Here is a 19384-nt window from a genome sequence, read left to right on the forward strand (position 1 = left end):
AATGTTTTAAAATTTAAGGAATATTTAATCTTTGCAAGTAACAGATGCATAGGGTAAATCTGTTTTATAGGTGGAAGGTTTATTCAAGGAATAAAGAATAATTTATTTGTGACTAGAGCTCTAGCAAGTCATTTAAATCTTTTATTTCCTTAACTGATAGTAGAAATTTACCTTCATGTTACCATTTCTCCTGTCCTAAAAGTCTCATGGTGACTGGAATGTAACTGGAATTCTGCTAAATAGAACAGGCTAAAAAAAATCAATCCCTGTTAATTATGGGTGCTCAGTAGTAGTCCATGGGACAACAGGACAGATGATCCCTGTCATGAAGAGCCCAAAATTGAATGAGCAAGAACTACATGGAACAAGGGAAGAGATGCAACAGACCAGCTTAATGAATAATATGATGACAGTATACATCATACTAGTTCATGGTGTTTTTATTCGGGGGTGTTAATTGGGAGGAGATCACCTAAGTGGAAAGAAAAGTGAATGGACAAGTGACATTTGAGGGTGTAAAATAAAAGGCAGGGAAGGAAGGTCCAAGTGTATGGCATGAAGCTGATGTGAAGATATCGGGTGATGTGGGAGTGATAGGGTCAGATCCAACAGCCAGTTAACTAAGGGCAGGAAAAAGTCCAGTCAAAACTGGAATTCTTTGAGTGCCCCAGAGTTCCAGCTTTGGCTGCTTCTGCTGCTGCCCTTACCAGCTGGGATCTGTCTGATTTTCCTACCTGCAGTTTACAACATGATAGGAATAAGGGAGGGAAGATTTCCCTCTAACTCCAGATAAGTTTTTACCAGCATAGCTATGTCAGTCAAGATTGATATGTACTAACATGGTTATGTTTGGGGAAAGTATTTTAATAAATAAGATTGACGGAAAAACAAGCCATTTTAGTAGCATAGTTTTTGTTCAGGTAACTGGCATAAGCTGTAATGATAAAAGAATTATTTTCCTGGTATAAGCTACATCTATCTCGACAGCAGAAATCAATATACCAACAAACCCTTTTTATCGTAGGTATGGTCTAAGGAAAGTAATATTGTCTGCCAACTGGAAGCAAATATAATTGATTAAGAATAGTGTTCTTTGGGTGCTAGGAAACCATTACGTGCATCCTTCAAGTTGTTATTATGCTAATATCTTCATGGTCTGTAGACATTCATAAGCTATCAGTCTGTCTACTTATCTGTACTTGTCTGAGCTGGACCTCTTTTTTTACATTTTTGCCAACATCTCACCTTAAGTACCACATTCAAAGATGCTCATCAGTATAAGATCACAGGACTAGAAGAGGCCTCCCAGGCCACTGAATCCCATGCATTTGCAGCCGACCACTTGTACAAGAGTCCATAAGATCATCCACCCTGAACACTGTCTCACCACAACTACAAAGCATCTGGGCTGGAGGGATGAAAACCCCAAACCCGAGCCTACAGCGTGCATAGATAAAGAGCAGAGCAGTCTAAGGCACTGCCAATTCCTTGCTGCTGTAACGGCCTGGAATTTAAGATAATCTAAGCACATTTTCATTTAAGAGGAGAAACCCGCACAGTGTTAAACTGAGGCAAAGCCACCCAGGGTTCTTGTCAGTCTGACCAGGGCAAGGGAGAGGAGTAGACGGGAATTCTGACTGACTCTGAGTATATGAGCAAAACCCTCTCCCCACCACGACAGCTTTCTAAATACCAGCAGTGGCACAAGAGCACCCCAGCGAAGCCCTTATCCACTACTTCAGAGAAGATATAAAAAAAAAATCCCAGAAAGCAAATGCTTTCCTGGTAGAGTGGTAAAAGGGAATTCCTTTGGACCCCTGCAGAAACTCTGAAACACGGGATTACAGGACAGTGTCTGTACAGTTTTCTTTCACCCCTTTTATGAGGGTATCAAATCCTCAAATTCCTTTATCAAATGCCCCAGTTATTACCTTGAGGGAAATGCCCATCCTGCCCTTCTGCCCCTTCTATAAACTTGTCAAGCTTAGTGTTGAAGCACTTTGGGTTTCTTGCCTCCATTACTTCGTTTGGAAGACCGTTCCAAAATGTGTCATGGTTAAAATAGTTACCTTCAGTATAGGAGTATACTGGAGGCAGTAGCCAAGAGTATGCATACAATAGATTGTATAGTCCCATATTCTGGTATCCGCTCTTGTTCCTGAAATCCTTTCTTCTTGAAAACACAGCAGTCAGTTGCAGATTATAATATATAATATTGCAACTTTCCTGTCAGTGACAATCCTGTTGTAACATTGATAAAATAGACATCATCTGCAGAGATAAAGGATTTTAATCACTAATGCAGTTGGGGTATTCCTGGTTCTTTTAGTGCTAATATACCATTATTGCATAGTATCTGGTTGCACTATGGTCTGTTTATGAAAACCTCATATATGCCTGACTTCTTTTTTCATGCTTCAAAGCACAAAAAAGCCCTGGAACACAAAGAAAAGATAATTTAGGTAATACAGTTAAATGTTTTGTACTACTTTTGTTATGAAAAAGCTTTGACTTTGAAATGGTATCTTAATCAGTAGCTTCTTATGGGTTTGTTTCAGTTCGTAGCCAGCCTCCACCTTCATCTGGATTCACAAGTACAGCAACTGTTGGATATAGTACAGCCAGACCGGTAGGCATTCCATTTTTGAATAATTTTTGTGCTGAAATTCTCTCTTCTTATGTTTTCATTAGTAGGTTTTCTTGGGAGTGATGGTAGGGAGGAGAGTACTGCAAAAATAAGCAGTTATTTTGTAGGTTAAGTGATTATGTTCCTTCCATAATTGTACTGAAAATATGTTACTAAAGCTTTTGGACTTGGTTCTCCATTGCTTTATATTTTATGTGGTTGTTTGCATATGCAAAGTGGATGTAAAGCATTACTGAAAAATCGCAGTGTATATCTGCTCTGCTTTAAAAAAAAATACAAATCAGTTATTTCATTTTGTGCATTTTGCATTCTTCTTTAAAATTTCTTGTTTTGTAAAGACACAAGCGTTTATTGAAATATGTTAAATGTTATGTGGATCCTGGTGGCAGTAGTGGTGTCAACAATTAATCTATGGATAATGATTTTACAATTATCTCTAATAATTTGCCAAGGATCTTTCACAGAATCCCTTGCTTTTTATGTACTGAATAGTAGTCCAAATTTAACTCTTCTTTATGGAGCATTAACTTCAGCATACTGAAGTAAATCTTGCATGCAGTTTTTGGTAGCTTGGCCATTTCATTGTAATGACATTTATCAAAAAGTCCCAGAACAAGGAAACCATCGTAACAGAGAGGGTGGCAGATGAGCAGGAAAGTTGAACAGGCATCTATTAGCAAAGGCTAATAAGAAAAACTGGGTTGGACCTACAGTTCAGAAGCATTCACATGGAGAAAGCTCAGCCCACAAAAATGGAGGGAATGCTACATGAGGGCTCCTTTTATTCATATCACCTTCTGGAAGTAGGAATCAGCTAAATGAAAGCAACTACCTTTTTTAAGGTGCTAGAAGGGAAAAATGAAATGTTTAAGGTCTTCGTTTTTTCCCACCTGTCTCAGGCTTACCTTGCTTGACTCACCACCATGGATAGGAAAGTGCATTTTTCAAGTATTGCCTACAAGGAAAAGTTAAAATCATGTAAATTATTATGTAGCTTTTAAAATGATCACAATAAAATAACTGTTAGAACAATTTAGAGCTTTGTAAACATTCTAGAAAACAACATTGCCCGTTTATATTTCCTGGGTCATGAAGCCCTTTTTTTATTGGAACATTTACATGAAAGCAAGATCTTTGTCTAAGAGTTTATCTGTTTTTTCTGTTTGTTCCTTACAACTGTTTTGAAGAACTATACATAAACCTGAGAACTGAGCAGCAGCAGTCAATTTTTTTAATTTTTTTTTTGTTTTTGAGCCAATAACTGTCCTATCAGTTTCTAAAAGAATAAACAAAACTAGTGGAGTGAAATTATTAAATGGAGTTTAAGCTTAACTATAAAGGAATACTTCTAAACATTAGGATAACTTAGTCTACGTAATCATTTTCTGGCTGAATTTTTCAAATAGGATTGAAAGGGACTTTAGGAGTCATCTAGTCCAGCCCTTTGAAGAGATGCTGTTGCTGTTCCTACACCATCCCATATACTTTTCTGGACTCTTAAGAATTTCTAGTGAAGGAGGTGCTGCAACTTCCCTAGGCAGCTTGTTTCATTGTCCTACTGCTCTTACTGTTTGGAATTATTTCCTGAAAATTAATCTAAATCTGCTTTGGTGTATTTTAAACCCATAGTCTGTTTTTCTGCCCTCTGTTTTGAAGGAAGAACATTTTTTTTCTCTCTTCTTTATGGCAACTTTTCAGGTATTTAAAAATACTAATACTATATATCCTTTCTTATTTTCCTTTTTTCCAAATGGAATATACCTAGTTCCTTCAACTTTTCCTTGTGGCCTGTGGTCCAGCCCTCTTATTTCTTTTTTGCTGGCCTCTGGATTCACTCCAGTCTCTCTACATCCTTCTTAAAATGCAGTGCCCAGAACTTTATACCATAGTCCAGCATACTAACCAGCACTAAGTTAAATGGTACTTCTGTCTTCTTTCTTGCATGTAATGCTCCTTTTAAAGCAACCTGAAGCTGCATTTGCTTTTCTGCAATTGTCGCTTATTGCTGATTCGTATCGGCTTTGCTCATACTGGGGTGCCAAACTAGGTATCCCCTATTTTGTATTCATGCATTTGTTTTTCTCCCTTAAATGTAACATCATAAATTTTGTCTTTGAATTTAATGTTGTTGTTTGTAGTCCAGTTTTACAATTTTAAAAAATCCCTTTTGAGTTTTAATCCTGTCCTGCAGACAGTTTACAGTTCCTTTTTAGTTTTGTCATCCTGAAATTCGAATATTTTCTCTTCCTGCATCTGTCACCTATCAAAAAGTTAAATGATACTGGACCTAGAACAGAACCCAGGGAACCCCACTTGGGACCTCCTGTCAGTACTGTTAGTAATTATTTGCTTGGGGTTTATTCAATCAATAGTGTATTGCCCCTTAACAGTAATGCTTTGTTTACCTGAATCCAAGACAACTTTGAATTTAAGATGATCCCCCAATAATTATATTCTAGACATCAAAGATTATACATTTTATTATAATGTTCTACATCCAGAAAATTTATTTCAGGGTCATCTTGAATTTATCCCCCTCATTTCTTGCAGTGAGGAAAGCAGAGTTGGCGGGTGGGCAAGCAGAGGCAAGGGCAGGTGGGGGGAGGAAGGCAGGGATAGAAAGCATGGACAAGAGGAGCAGGCAGCCTGCCCCCATCCTTTGCTTTCCAAGTTCCTGCCCCCCGCCTACTTCCCTGTCTTTGCCTTCCCACCTAACTCCCCCTTCCACTGCTTTCTGTGCTGATATGGTGCAGGAGGAGCTCCAGAGCTGTTCCTGTCCTATGCTGCCAACAGATTCCTCCTTTCCTGGCCAGCTCCCCTCCTTCCCCGACCCCCTGACTTTGTAACAGGCCTGAAGGAGGAATCTGCATGCTACAGAGCTGTGCTTTCTGCCTAGCTGCTCTCTGCAGCATGGAGCAGGAGTAGCTGTGGAGCTCCCCTATGCCTGCTACATCCAAGTCAGACTCCAGTGTGGAGCTGTGAGGGGCTACACTGCAGGGTGCCCAGCTGGCTGGAGACCACAGTGGCATACAGATTCCTCCTTCCGTGCCTGGCTCCCTGCCAGTGAGACGGAGGGGAGCTGGCCAGGGAGCAGACACTGGAAACAGAAACCCAGTTGGGCTTCCTCCTCTGCCACTGACTGCTCCCAGCTGTGGTGCTTGATTCTAAAACGAGGCTTTGTCTTCCCCCATGATGAATGGGGAAAACTCATCTTGTAACTGAGTAAATATGGTACTGTCTACCCATATTTTTTTCAAGTTTACATATGAGAGTGGCATGTGGAACCGTCAAGTGTTATGTTCACTGTATTTCCCTTATCCACGAAACCAGTTTCCTCAAAGTGAAAGAAATAAAGTTGGTTTGGCATGAGTTGTCCTTACAAAGCCAGGCTGACTGCTAGAGATCACTCATCTGCCAGATAACTTGAACATACTGTATTTGGAATTTTGCATTAAAAACCTCCCAAGTATGGCAGGGGGGAGAGAGAAGGTTATATGTGTACATTTTAAAAGATGGGCCCTGTGTTAGTCCTTTGGTCCTGTGTGATCATGTCTCTTGGCAATATTTGTAAATCATGCCCAATAGCTCCTAGACTACTTAGTTACTTCAGCATCCTGGAAGAAAGTTGTGTTCTACCAGAAAAGCCATTTAAAACTAGGTTTGATAAAATGCTTAACCATAGACTGTAATGGCAGGCATTGATTATTCTGAGACATGAGTTGGATCCAGACTTTGATTTAAAGCTAAGCTCTCTTTGCCTGAATACTTTACTACATGTTACCTGAATAATAGGAGGGGGGGATGACAACACAGCTAAATTTGGCAAAAAAAATTTATAAAAATGACACTTTTGGGGAATTTGGCAATGTTGAGGATACTGTTTTCATTTTCTGAGGGATCTCTGCATTGTTGCTTATTTGAATAGATTCCCAAAATGACAGGCAAGACAAAGGACAAAGTTAAGGGTACAAACAGACCCTAATTTTACTGTGGCATCAGTTGTGCTAGGACATGTCCTAGCACAGCTGATCAGATTGTTCAGCAGAAGCAGATGTTGCCAGGGCTGTTGTCCTGCAGGGTCAGGCTCCTGCTGCTCCCAGGGCTTCAGGGGCCTGATTCTGAGGGACAACAGCTCCACATGCCACAACCTGACCCATGGAATGCACTCCAGGGGATTCCCAGGGTGTCTGTCTGTTAGCAAAGGAACCACCACCACAGGTGTTCCCCCACTTGACCATGTGTACCCTGAGTCAGGGCAGAGCAGCATGAAGCACAGAGGGATTTGTGAGGTGTGCATCTGCAACTGCACCCTGGGAATTCCCCTACAGTGGAAGTCTCAGGGCGTGCAATATGCAAACAGATGTCCTCCCCTGTAAGGCATCAAAATGGTGTCTAAGTTTGGTCATACAAACATTTTTGGGCAACTAGAGCATGAAAAAGGGGCAGGGATGTCTGTTTGCTTACTTCTTGTGCTGCCATAAAAATATGGTAGCAGAAAGCCAACGTTTGTTTGCACCCAAAGTGTCCTAAGCTGTGCTCAGAAAATATTCTGCAGCAAGGGAAGTATAGATTAGATATTGGGAAAACCTTTCTTATGAGGAGGGTAGTAAAGAACTGCAACAGGTTACCCAGCTAGACACAGCCTTGGGTGAGATGATATAATTGGGGATGGTCCTGCTTTGAGCAGGGGGTTGGACTAGATGACCTCCTGAGGTCCCTTCCAACCCTAATTTTCTATTATTTTATGAACAAGTACCAAAGGAGTGCCTGTTTGAAAATTGGGCAACTCTGTATCTCTGTATTTTCTTCCCTTAGCAAAACAGGGGAATTTAATAGCCAACTATCCAATTAGCTTTAACTCTAAATCCCCACCACTTAGGAAGGTGGTGATAAACTCTGAGGCCACATCCAGGCAAGCATGGTCAGGTGGTATGTGGTGCCACAGGCATGTCTGTGGCGCCACATGTTCATGTGTTCTCCATGCTGCAAGGGAGCAGTGCAGGGGGATTTTTTGACCTTTGGATATCCAGAGGTCAAAAAAATGATTGCAGTAAAAAGTGAAGCAGTGCATGTGGGGGCAGCATGCACTCTGAGTGGCAGGATTGCTGCTGCTGCAGCCCTGGGAGGCCCCCAGTACCCCAGTTAAGAGCTGGCCTCAGCTTTCTTTACCCCACCTGGGATAATCTGCCAGAGCGTGTATAGCTTGGGTGTTCCCCAGAGACAACTAGCGGCAGCACAAGTTGCACCACCGCTAGTTGTCCCCAGGGAGCCAAATGTTCACACTCATCTGGATGTGGCCTGAGATGTCTTCGGTCTTTGTACCTAATTGGCATGCTGATGGTGACTTGCTGATGATGCAATGAAATGAAGCCGTTGAGGCAAAGATGCAGCTTGCCACAAGGTTGAATGTAAGTCGTGTATCCTGCATAAAGCTCATTTTATAATGGATGAAGAATCAACTAAATATCTTTCTAGCAAACGAGGGAAAAAGCCCAGCCCAAATGCTGAGAGGAAGCAGAAGTTTGAATTGCTCCCTCTTCAGTAGTCAACTGCTATTGCTGAAAAAAAATTCTTGCTACTTCATCCTTAGAATCAGAGAAAATTAGGGTTAGAAGAGACCTCAGGAAGTCATCTAGTCTAGCCCCCTGCTCAAAGAAGGATCATCCCCAACTAGATCATCCCAGCCAAGGCTTTGTCTAGCTCAGTCTTAAAAATCTCCAAGGATAGAAAGTCCACAACCTCTGTGGGTAATGTGTTCCGGTGTTTTACTACCCTCAGATTCTCCTCAGAAATCATGTTTCCCAGGCCCCTCACCATGTTTGTTGCCACAGTGGCTTCCTCGGTCACAGCTGATATAACTGCGATCCTGAGGAATTTTATTAGTTTTTGGACTAAGAGATGGAGTTTTACCATAAGAAGAACCTTTCCCTCTGCTTCCTTTTTTCTGGAATTTGGAAGTGACCTAAGACCCTTGCCATTACTAATAAAAACAAGTATACTTCACAGAAGTTATTATTATGAACTATTATCTCCAATATTTCCTAATCTAAGATATGACTTAAATTCAAGTATTTGCTGCTCAGATGAATAAAATGAGTCAAAATCAACATTTTATAACTGTTTTTAGGAAACTTGTTATAAGAAGCATGCAAACTTGAATCCCAAGCCATTTCATGGAGCCATCTTGTTACTTAGAGACCTAATTACTCTTCATTCAAATCTTGGGTCTATTTCTTCATATTTTTCTTACCTTAAAAATTGGGGTGAGGGCCCTGTTCAACACCCAATACAAATTAGAAATCATTATTAGGGATGGGGCTTTGTGAATAGTTCACTCACTAAGAAAATCCCAGTTTTGAGTCTGCATCTCCTAACAATCATCAGTAGTTTGGCAGTACAAAAATGCCTGTAGTTCAAGAAACCTAATTTAAAGCATTGTTTATACCAATCTATTTCAGACTATTCCACCCCGAGCTGGAGTTATTAGTGCACCACAAAGCCATGTCCGTCCCTCTGTAGGGAGGCCAACACCTGAAACGCAAACAAAGCCAGCTGAACCATCAAGAGGTAATCATTTCTGTTGTTCTGCAGTGTAGTGAATGTATAGCTAATTGCTCCATCTAGGCTGGTGGTCTTGTAACACTATTGAAATCTGGCCCCTTTCCAAATGAGAGCTTCCTTTTTTTTTACCATGTGGAAACACCTTCAGTTTTCTATAGAAGTGAGGATTCTTGCTTACAATTTGCTGGCTCTTATCTAGGTTATGAACCCATGTCTTAAATTGTACTTGCAAGTAAAGTACATATAGGTCAGATCATTAACTCACAGATATAATGTACTTTCAGACAAAAATTCCTAAGTAGACTGCCTTGTTCTGAACTGGAAGTATCAATACATGCTGCTTGATGGGTTTACTACTGGACACTTGGACTGTACTAGGAGGAAAATGTAATGCATTGTCATGGTGGCCTGGTATTCATGAGGACTTCATAACTAGAATATTGTGTTAAGTGAGATTTTTCAAAGGCACCTCAGTGACTTAGAAGCACAAGTCAAAATGACTTTCAGTAGGATGTGTGCTTCTAAGGCCTTGGATGCATGTTCATGTATAGCACTACAAAACACTCAGATGGTACAGAAATAGAACGCTATGGGGCATAGCTCCCTCAATGAAGTGCAATAGAGACTCCTCAAAGATACGCTTCCCTACCAGGGGGCCATAAGAGAGCTCCTTAGCTCCTTAGCTCCCTCTCCCCCTCCCCTAAGGAAGCTTGTAAGTGAGCCAAGGTAACTTATTAAGGCTAGGAACAGAATTTACACCCACACCTGTTTAAGTGGTGTAAACCTGTAATAGAATAGAAGTTCAGTGCACATAAACCAGTTTCAAAATGGCTGAAACTGGTTTAAGATGCTCCTAGTTGAATGTAGTATCAGACTTAACTGATGTAGGCCAAACTGGTTTGTGAAACTTGTCCCAGACCCCTTCGTGGTTCAAGTTAAATCAGAGTACCCCAGCATTTTGCAGCCCTGGACTGGGTTGTGCTGTCTGCTCCAGAGAGCAGGGCTGGCCCCACCCCTCTACTCCCCAGCTGGAGCAGTAAGGGGTGGCTCACTGGCATCACTGGCTGGCTCATTGGCCCCCCAAAGTCAGTTGGCCCCCCAAGGCCCTGCTGGGATCTGCAGCCAGGGAAGGGGATTAAACTTCCCCTGAGTATGGAGCTGCCCTGCCCTGCCTTGCCCTGCTTACTTACCACTGGTTCAGCTGTGGACTACAAATCCAAGAGGCACCTGGAAACAGGAAGAGGAAGTGATGAGTAACCCTGAAGAGTTCTTCTGTGATTGTGGGCTGCAAATCCCAGAGACCTTGGGGGCAGCAGGAAGAAAAAGAGAACACAGCCCATGCTGGCCACATGCCAGAGAGCCATACTTTAGCGCCCCCAGCTTCTGGCTTGAGCCACTGCAGACATGTGGCTGCATTTCCTGAATCAAAAACGAATGTCTGTTCATTTGCTTATTGGGTCAATCTTTGCAGCTTAAACTAACCTGCAAGGACTAAATCAATTCAGCCTTGGGCTTTTTGACTGTGTGTACTTAGCCTCACAGGCTCACTGTTGCTACCAGGCTGCCTGCCAAGTTGGCATGTAAGCTGTGGTAACAGCCCCCTGCACCCAATCAACTGTTGCTGCCACCTTGGCAGAATAGAGTAGCAGTGCTTCTGTAATAGTTGGAGAGAGAAGCTTCAGGTCCCTGTTAGAGAACTAGCCTCTTTTCTTTCCTCCTTGGAGGTAAGAATGCAGAGCATGCTGAAATGCCAGTGGTCAGAAAGAGACTGCCTGTAACACTGCGTGCAACTATACACACGTTATATAGAGCACTACAAAGAAGTTCCTGTTTGAAACAGGAACTTGTTTGGCAATTCCACCACTCTGTAGTGCAGTAGTACTCAGCCTTCTGGCCCAGTGGGCTGGATGAGTGGCATGGGGCCAGTCTGCAGTTGCAGTCCAGCTGTGGAATGACCTTGTATAGTGGATCCAGCAAGAGAAAAATCCCAAGTGCCAGTGCGATCCAGCATGTAGAGTCATACTATTCAGCCTGCAGGGCTTCCAATGTGTCTGAAAATTTGGCGGTCAGGGAGCAGTGGTAGCATTAATTGCTGTAGCTCTGGAAGCTCTTCAGAGCCACAGCAATTTAACCTTGCCGCTGCTCTCCTGCTACCGCATATTCAGACCAGTGAGGGGAGTCCTGTGGGCTGGATGAGAGCCCCACAGACTAAAGAGTGAGCACCACTGCTGAAATGCTACAAACAGCCTGACTGTGGACACTCGTTACTTTTGCAGTGTTATATGTGCCCATGTAGCACAAAAAGCAAATGTCCAAGGCCTAAATCCTTTAGGTGCTTTTGAAAATCCTATGTTCAGCCACAGTGCCGAGTTGACTGATAGTCATGTTCAACACGTAGTATTTTTCCAAAAAAGTATACATTTGTACAGCAGTGATTTTTTTCCAAAATATATTAAGTATGACTTTAGTTTAGATAGCAATTTTTATCTTTTTATTAATCACTTTTTAATGTAGCATATTCTGGATGCTTTTACCTAATAAAATATATTGCCGATGTATTTGAAGGGTCACCTTCACTTCCTGAACCATTAAAGCCTCAGGCTGCAATTCCTCTTCAAGCAACTACTCAGCCAACACCTGTCCTGAAGATGCAGGAGCCTCTTATCCCAATGACATCACATCCATCTCCGACAATTTCTCCACAAAATCTGGAAGCACCACCACAACCGCCTCCCCGAAGCAGGTCATCCCACAGCTTGCCTTCAGAATCTGTCTCTTCACAACAGCAAGTAAGTGAACAACTGAGTTTTTTTTAAATGCTTTTTTATATGTATTAAAACTTAGCAAGGACTTAATGATACAGATCTGAAAGAAATCCAAAGCAAATCAATGTACTTGATCAAACCTTTGATACCTAATTACACTAGGATGTGGTAAGATAATACCTACATTATTTTTCAGCTGTGTACTGATGGCTTAAACTCTAACTATTTTTTAATTTCTTGAAAGTTTGATAAAATTACCTAAAATGTGAGCTCTATGTTCTTGCAATGTAATTGTTACATGACAACTAATGTAACATAACCTAGATAAGAAAAATGCATGATTTACAAAATTAAATGTTTAAGATAGTGTGACATGTATAACTCATACTGAAGACAAATCAACAGAGGTCTCCTAAGGTAAAGTAACTAAAATGTTTTATGGGAAAATTTGGAGCTTTGTGATGGAGCTAAGTTATTTCAAGATGGAGGTGGTGGAATGTTTAGTTTCCAACTTCTAAGTTTAAAATACATTTATCCTATTTCATGGTATTCACTAAAATATATGAGACACCAAAGTAATTTAACAGATTAAGTCAGTAACACTGCAAGCTTTGTTCTGTATACTGTTTTAATTAAAAGTATTAATGGGGGGGGGGACTTTTTAAGAAAAGCAATATTTTTTTAGACATTCCTATTAGAAGTTTCTTTTTTCAAAATGAGATCTGTGGTTCACTTTGTATACATGTAAGACTAACATGAAACATCAACACTAGCAACCAGGAGCTTAGCTTCCAAGTAACCAGATACTGAACCAGGTTTCCTACTGGCTTAAGAAGTACAAGTCTCTTGAAGCCAATGGACTTTTGCCCTCTGGCACCAGCACGTAATTTAGCTTCCCCTCATGCCCCCCCACCCCTCAAGTCCCTTGACTGCTTGTTTAACTTGGGAAACAACAAATAGGCCCTACATAGAAGAAACTTTCCACAGAATAGAAGAAAAAGTACGCTTCTGACATAGATATGTACCAACACTTAGTATTTTTTTTATCATACCAAATACTATTTCAGCCTTTACCCCACTTTTTACTAAAGCACTTAAACTCACCACTGCTCAACACAGCACTTAAGCATGTATAACTGACTATTGTGCTGAGTACCAGTGTACTTCTCTGCATTGGGTCTTCAGGATTGAAAATGAGCTAGTCAGAAGCCTGCTTTCTTCCTTGCCTCTGAACCAGCATATATATGCTTCTATAGCTTTACCCCTCTGTGATCATGACAAATAATTTTTCTGTTTCACAACACGTTGGGGTTTCTGCAATTTTAGTCAGTGATAGTTTTTATAGACTTGGTGTTCCAGGTAAAGTATTTTTTGTGCCAGGAAGAAATGCCCTAAAATGTATTAAATGTTTTCATTTACGCTTTTTTATGAGTGTTTTAACCTTTTGTCCTTTTCTAATGCAGTTTTAAACTAGAAATTCTTTGTGAAATATGTGGAGCAGGTGCTTCATTGAAGCTTATTGCAGGGTTGTCTGTTCATATGTCTACATGGCAGTATAGTACGCCTGTTCATATGTCTACATGGCAGTATAGTACGCCAAAGAATGGGGTAAACTACAACACACTAAGCTCCGTCCTGCTACAACTTGATTGTTAGCAGTACCCAAGCTAGCTCAAATAGTTACACTACAGTGGAAACCCTTTTATCTACAGGAGAAAAAGAATTGCTTTGATTTTAGTCTTCAGTAATTTGTCCAGTTCTTTGTAGAATTTAAGTAATAGAAACACTGTCTATACCATTTAACTATCATTAACATGTAATCTTTTGTTAGGTGTGGATAGAAATGTAGAGCTCCAGGGTCAATCTCATTAGGGTTAAGGGTCCATATCCCATCATCTCATTCAAGGTTACTGAATCCTTGCATTTAAGTACCCTCAGACTTGTTTGTCTTTTTGGAAAGTAAACAAACATGTAAAAACTGAGTGTATGGCTTCTTATAAGGCTATTAGTCAAAGTATTGTGACGAAACCTGCATTGAAAAAGGAAGTAAAGTATATATGTAAGTGCAAGTAGACTGGTATATGGCTAGAATGTCTGACAGCTTGCAAATGCTTGGGAAAAGTCTTGAATAAAAGTAGGTTGCATTAACACATGATTACAGTGAAGCAACGTTGACATAAATTAACCAACTAGGTTTGTACAGAATTATAATTGCAGCATAAGAGTATTTTTGTTGAATTTTTAAGGCAAAAATCTTTCTTCAGTGTGTTTAATATAAGAAAGCATCCATAAATTTATCAGTTTTATTTGTGTGCCTCCCCACCCCCCAATGTGTAATGAAAAGTTTCTAACTTACCTTGGATTTTTCTCCTAATTTTCTTTCCTTCGATGTCTTTCTCTTACAAGCAGGAGCAACCATCAGGGTAACAGGTATCTTGACTATTTACCAATCTTGTATGTGATCTCCATTTGTTCAAGCAGAAAGATGTATGATTTTTTTTTTGCTTCATACATCTACAATCTCATCCACATTAAAAACCATCTGTCCATCTTAATTGCCATGGCATAAAATTTGCTTTCTTTTTAATATACTAGATATTTATTTATTAGCTGCCATCCCCAAAAGAGGCTCAGGGCTGACAAGTCATCTTGTGACTTTATTTGCTAGCACTATATGACTTGTTTCACAAAATTAGATTTAATCTTTACAATTTTGTATTCAATAGTGATTAATGTAAGTTATTTTGTAAAAGCAATTAGGTCTTAGAAATAGCAAGTAACAGAGATCGTTTTGATGCAGCTGCTTCCCTGAAGTTCATTTATGAGACCAAGACAAAAGCAAGCTCTACAGAAGTTATTTCTATGGAGTAAAATAGCTAGTTTCCGATTTATATAAAAATGCAGGCCATTTCATGTGAGCCAGTCTAAGGAAGGTATTTATTTTGAAGACTGTCCAAATATTATTTAAATATTTTAGTTAAAATTTTAAAGAGCAAGTGGTGATGGAGTTTTTGGACATCACAGAATTTAAATGACTTACTTGCGTAATCAACCTGGAATAAAGTTACTGCTTGGCACAGGGTTTCAATTGACATTTCCTATTTGTAGATAGTTGCCATATCTTCCATGATAACCAATTGACTTATATACACACACAAAGCAATAGTTTTATTATTAATAATTTGTTATCAATATTTGCTAGAAGCTTTTGCTGGCAAAGCAATGTTGCTTAGTGTAACACTGAACAAAGAACTGGTGACTCATTTTTATGGCCAGAAACTGTGCCTGAATTTAGGCTTTTATAAATGAAAATAATATACTAATAACACTAATTTTCCTTTTGTTGTGATACTTGATATTGCATTATAACATCACACATTTTCTAAATTATGGAACTAGAATATTTTACTCCTCTTCTGTGCTGGGATATCTGTTGCTTAGAATGCAGCATATTGGCCCTAGTTCTTCAAATATTAAAGTATAAATGCTTAAAATGTTTGAAATGTGGTACACAGTAGTGCTGCTGGATGATTCAGATAATTTATGAAGTATATCCAGGTTTCATCAACATAATAAGAGAAACATTTTTATATTGTTTACATATCTAGGCATTTTTTTTCATTATGGATTTAGTAAAGGAGTGGGTTGGATTTTTTCTTTTTCTTTCTTTTCTTTTTCTTAAGGAATAATATGTTACCTGGTCAAGAAACATCTGTTCTACCACAGGTGCATTGTATAATTGTATAAGCAGACTCCACTGAAGCCTCTGTTTAAGTCCCAGAGCTTCTGGTCTTGTCATACATGGTGAGAAGTAGGTGATAGTAAGAATCTTAAAAACAAACTGAAATTTGACTATTAAGCACCTTATTCTCTTTCCAGATTAAAGCAAATGGAGCCTGTTGCATTAAACCTGAAACACAGTTAAACAATGACCCTTTTGAAGATCTGTCACTTGATCTGCTTGCTGCATCAAAGATTCAGACATCTGTTCAAACATCACCTGCTCCAACTTTGAAACAAAAGGAGTTGATTCAGTTGCCTTCTGCAGCGCAAAGCAGTGTTAATACTTTGAATACTGTAGGTTGCATGCCAGCAATGCCTCCTGTTCCAACCTATAACAGATCCCAGGAACATGTGCGCAGCTCTCCAAATCCATTTGTTACTGGACTGAATTGCACAAATCCTTTTACTGAAAGAACGGTGTGTGCTGGAAACCCATTTAAAACTGAAACTCAAGAACCTGAAGTAACTTCACAGCTTCAAATAGAAGGATCTGCTACTTATAATTCTTTCCCCTCTCTAAATCCTCCAAGTCATAGTAAAGACAAGCCAGCATGTTCTGTTAGTACATTTGAAGATGATTTTTTTTTGCAAAGTAAACCATCATTAGGTAAAAACACAAATTCAAAAGGATGGGTAACATTTGAGGAGGAAGAAGATTTCAGTGTAAAGATGAAGTCATCTAAGTGTGTTACAGAATTCAAGAGGGTTGGCTCCAAGAAACCTGCTGGCTTTCCAGGCTTACTGGGCACTGAACAAAATACATTTCTTGGTTCAGACTTTACCTTTGATAATACCTGGAATAAAAGTTCTACTGATTCCTTCTATATGATGCCAGCAAGAAGACCACCTGCACCTCCTCCTATACCATCAAGAATAACCAGCAACAGGTCCCCTGTCAATCCTTTTGCCTCCCTAGCACCTAAGGGGTTGCCAGCCCAAGATTTTACTGAGAGGTAGGCATTCGGACAAAGTTTGTTGCTAGGTATATCCACAAGAATAATTGGGCATTGAGGTTATTCTGCGTGCAATAATTTAATTGTGAAATGCACTGAACCTTAACTCTATTCATGAGCAACCACTACTTGTGTATACATTTGGAGTATGTATATATGGTAGGGCATAAAAAATTGCCCAGGATTACTATAAATTCAGCTATAGTCATTTCAAAGGATGGAAGAACGGATTATGTAATAATCCCAAATGCTTTGGTTTAGGAAGCATTTTCCTTTCTGTTCCCCTTAGATTTCAGGATATTAAAAGGCTTCCCATTTGTAGGCTGTCTGGTCCCTTTTTACTGTTTGGTAACTGATATTTATAAGTATTTACCAAAGAGCTGCCAAAGTTTAATCAAAATTGAACCTTGACAGGTATTGTCTTGAAATTGTGTATTGTATAACAAAGGCTGTGGAAGTTTGTAGGGCTTACTTATATTTAAATCTCTGGGGCACAAACTAAAATGATTTACTTTCGAAATAAAGATAAAACTTTTGTATTAATATATTAATTTTGTGTCAAAGCATTTCTGCTATGGATGCTCATAAATGTTGTGACATGTTTGTTTATGTTGACTCAGAATAATTCTCTAATATATATATATATAGTCTCATATGTGCATTTGTTACTCTTTTTAAAACATCGTTTTTCCAAAAAAGATTGGAAACCAAGTCTTCCCCTTCCCTCCCCTACTCCCAAAGTCTTTCTATATTTTGCTGATATTTAAAATGAAATAGTATAGTTCAGTGTTAGACCCTGACCCCCCCTTCTAGTTTTGGCATCTGTCATCCCAGGAGGGCTTTCTCATTTTCTAGAAAGACCTGGGTGAGGGAATAAGCAGTTATGCAGTGACTTCAGGATAAGGAGAGATTCTAATATGTAAGTTTGGACACAGTTTGTCCAATTTTCCCTCTCACTACTATAATTACTGCCATACCTTTCAAACCTTGCATTTGGCAGGGAAAGCAGGATATCAGCAATGGTCTGAGCTGAACAACTGTGTTCCCTCAGTCTTCTCAGTGTACTTAATCAGCATCCCATCCTCTGCCAGAAGGTGCAAACACCACATTCTGTTGCTTTGAGGTTATGGAGGCAAAGACTTTGTTGCATCTTTTTGCATATTATGCTGTAAAAATACATACAACTGGTCCTGCTTTCATGGTTTTCTGAAGTGCACAGTATTTGAAGAAAATGTTGTATTTTGGTATAATGAGGGAATTTCAAATAAAACCATTTCTTCAGCAACACATGTAAACTAAATAAACTGTTATGCTTAGTCACTGTATCTCTTTATCACATGACTTTAGATACAAAGTTATGCATTTCCAGAATGCATTGGGAATTTTGTCATGATCTCTGGAAGGGGAAGTGCCATATATGCCTGCCCTTATTGGCTTATTAGCAAACAAATGAGGCTGGTTGCCCAACATTTGTAAGTGAAATACTGCACACTAACATATTTATAGCAGCAAAACCACAATTATGATACTTTTCTAAATTATCAACTGCTATCAAAATATATTTATAGAAATAATCCACTCTAACTGTATGCAGTTAGCCAAGAACTGCTGTTGGATAGAGAAGTGAATATAGTAAGTTTTTTATATTGTGCTTTTTTTCCTGTTCAGGTCATTAAAGAGTACTTGTACATTTTAAACAGCAGTGGTACTATGATAAGCTTTGTGCTTCAATATGTCAAATAACTAGTTTAAACTGTTGCTGTTAACATCTGTGTGATTGGTGTTTTGGTATATTCTTACATTGCAAAACAGTTTTGTTTTGGAAGCGTTGCTTGTGTAATCTGAAGTTCTGTGATGAATATGTTCTTCGCTGAATATGTAATTACAGTGATAACAAACTACTGTCTAAAATGTACTTAATACGCAGCACCCTAACACTTTTTTAGGGTTTACAGTTTGCCAGCAAAGTACTGCAAAAATCACGAAGGCTATAAAAAGTATAGTGTATATATAGCTAAACATTGTAATGTGTATTAAAGAAAATAATTACTAGCAGAAACTCTAAACATATTGAGAAATCAAATTAGAAATGCTGAAAATTTCCATTAATTCTGTGTTCTCTGTGGTTAATTGCTCTGTTAACTGTAACAAGTTAAATCGCTTGTGGCACATATTTATGATTGTATACTTAAAGAAACAAAACAAAAAACCCCCCCGCAGTATGAAGAATCAACAGTGTACAACATTCCGTATATATCCTGTGAAATGCGGTGTTGTATTAATGAAATAAATATACCTGTCTTTAAGGGGTTTTTACTTTCTTACCTTAGGTGTGTATTCCTATGGGCCCCAATACCATTAGCACATGAGAAATACTCCCATAAGGTAGGGAAGTACTGTTATCCCTATTTACCCGTTGTAAAAATGGGAGTGGATATGACATGCAACCTTATAGGGACCTACCGAATTTGGGGTGGATGCCCACTGATTTCATAATCGGAGCACAGTTCCTGGTGCCAGTTCCGTAGGCTGAGTCAGTGCCCTGCCCCTCTTCCCCCACACCTCTGGTGGACGGGTCATATTCGACCTGGGGAGAAGTGGGTAGCAGAGTCCCCCAGGGCTCGGTCCTTGGGCCCCCACTGTTCAATCTCTTTATCAGCGATTTGGACGACGGG

General features: G+C 39.5%; 1 protein-coding gene across 7 annotated transcripts in view; it reads left to right on the top strand.

Moving 5' to 3' along the window:
- Positions 1-18916, top strand: part of SYNJ1 (synaptojanin 1) — a 132481-nt gene extending 113565 nt beyond the window's left edge. For 3 of the 7 annotated variants that reach the window (XM_019524473.1, XM_019524476.1, XM_019524474.1), the window contains 5 exons: positions 2424-2462; positions 2559-2629; positions 9106-9214; positions 11774-11997; positions 15853-18916. In XM_019524473.1, coding sequence (XP_019380018.1) covers positions 2424-2462; positions 2559-2629; positions 9106-9214; positions 11774-11997; positions 15853-16713 — 1304 coding nt within the window. In that variant the 3' untranslated portion in view covers positions 16714-18916. Of the gene's footprint in view, positions 1-2423; positions 2463-2558; positions 2630-9105; positions 9215-11773; positions 11998-14379; positions 14404-15852 lie in introns of all 7 variants that reach the window. The other 4 variants (XM_019524478.1, XM_019524480.1, XM_019524479.1 and 1 more) reach the window with 3 other exon arrangements.
- Positions 18917-19384: the final 468 nt, after the last annotated feature.

This window comes from Gavialis gangeticus, unplaced genomic scaffold (genome assembly GCF_001723915.1).
Source record: "Gavialis gangeticus isolate Ggan-Ray unplaced genomic scaffold, GavGan_comp1, whole genome shotgun sequence".
Classification (NCBI taxonomy): Eukaryota; Metazoa; Chordata; order Crocodylia; family Gavialidae; genus Gavialis; species Gavialis gangeticus.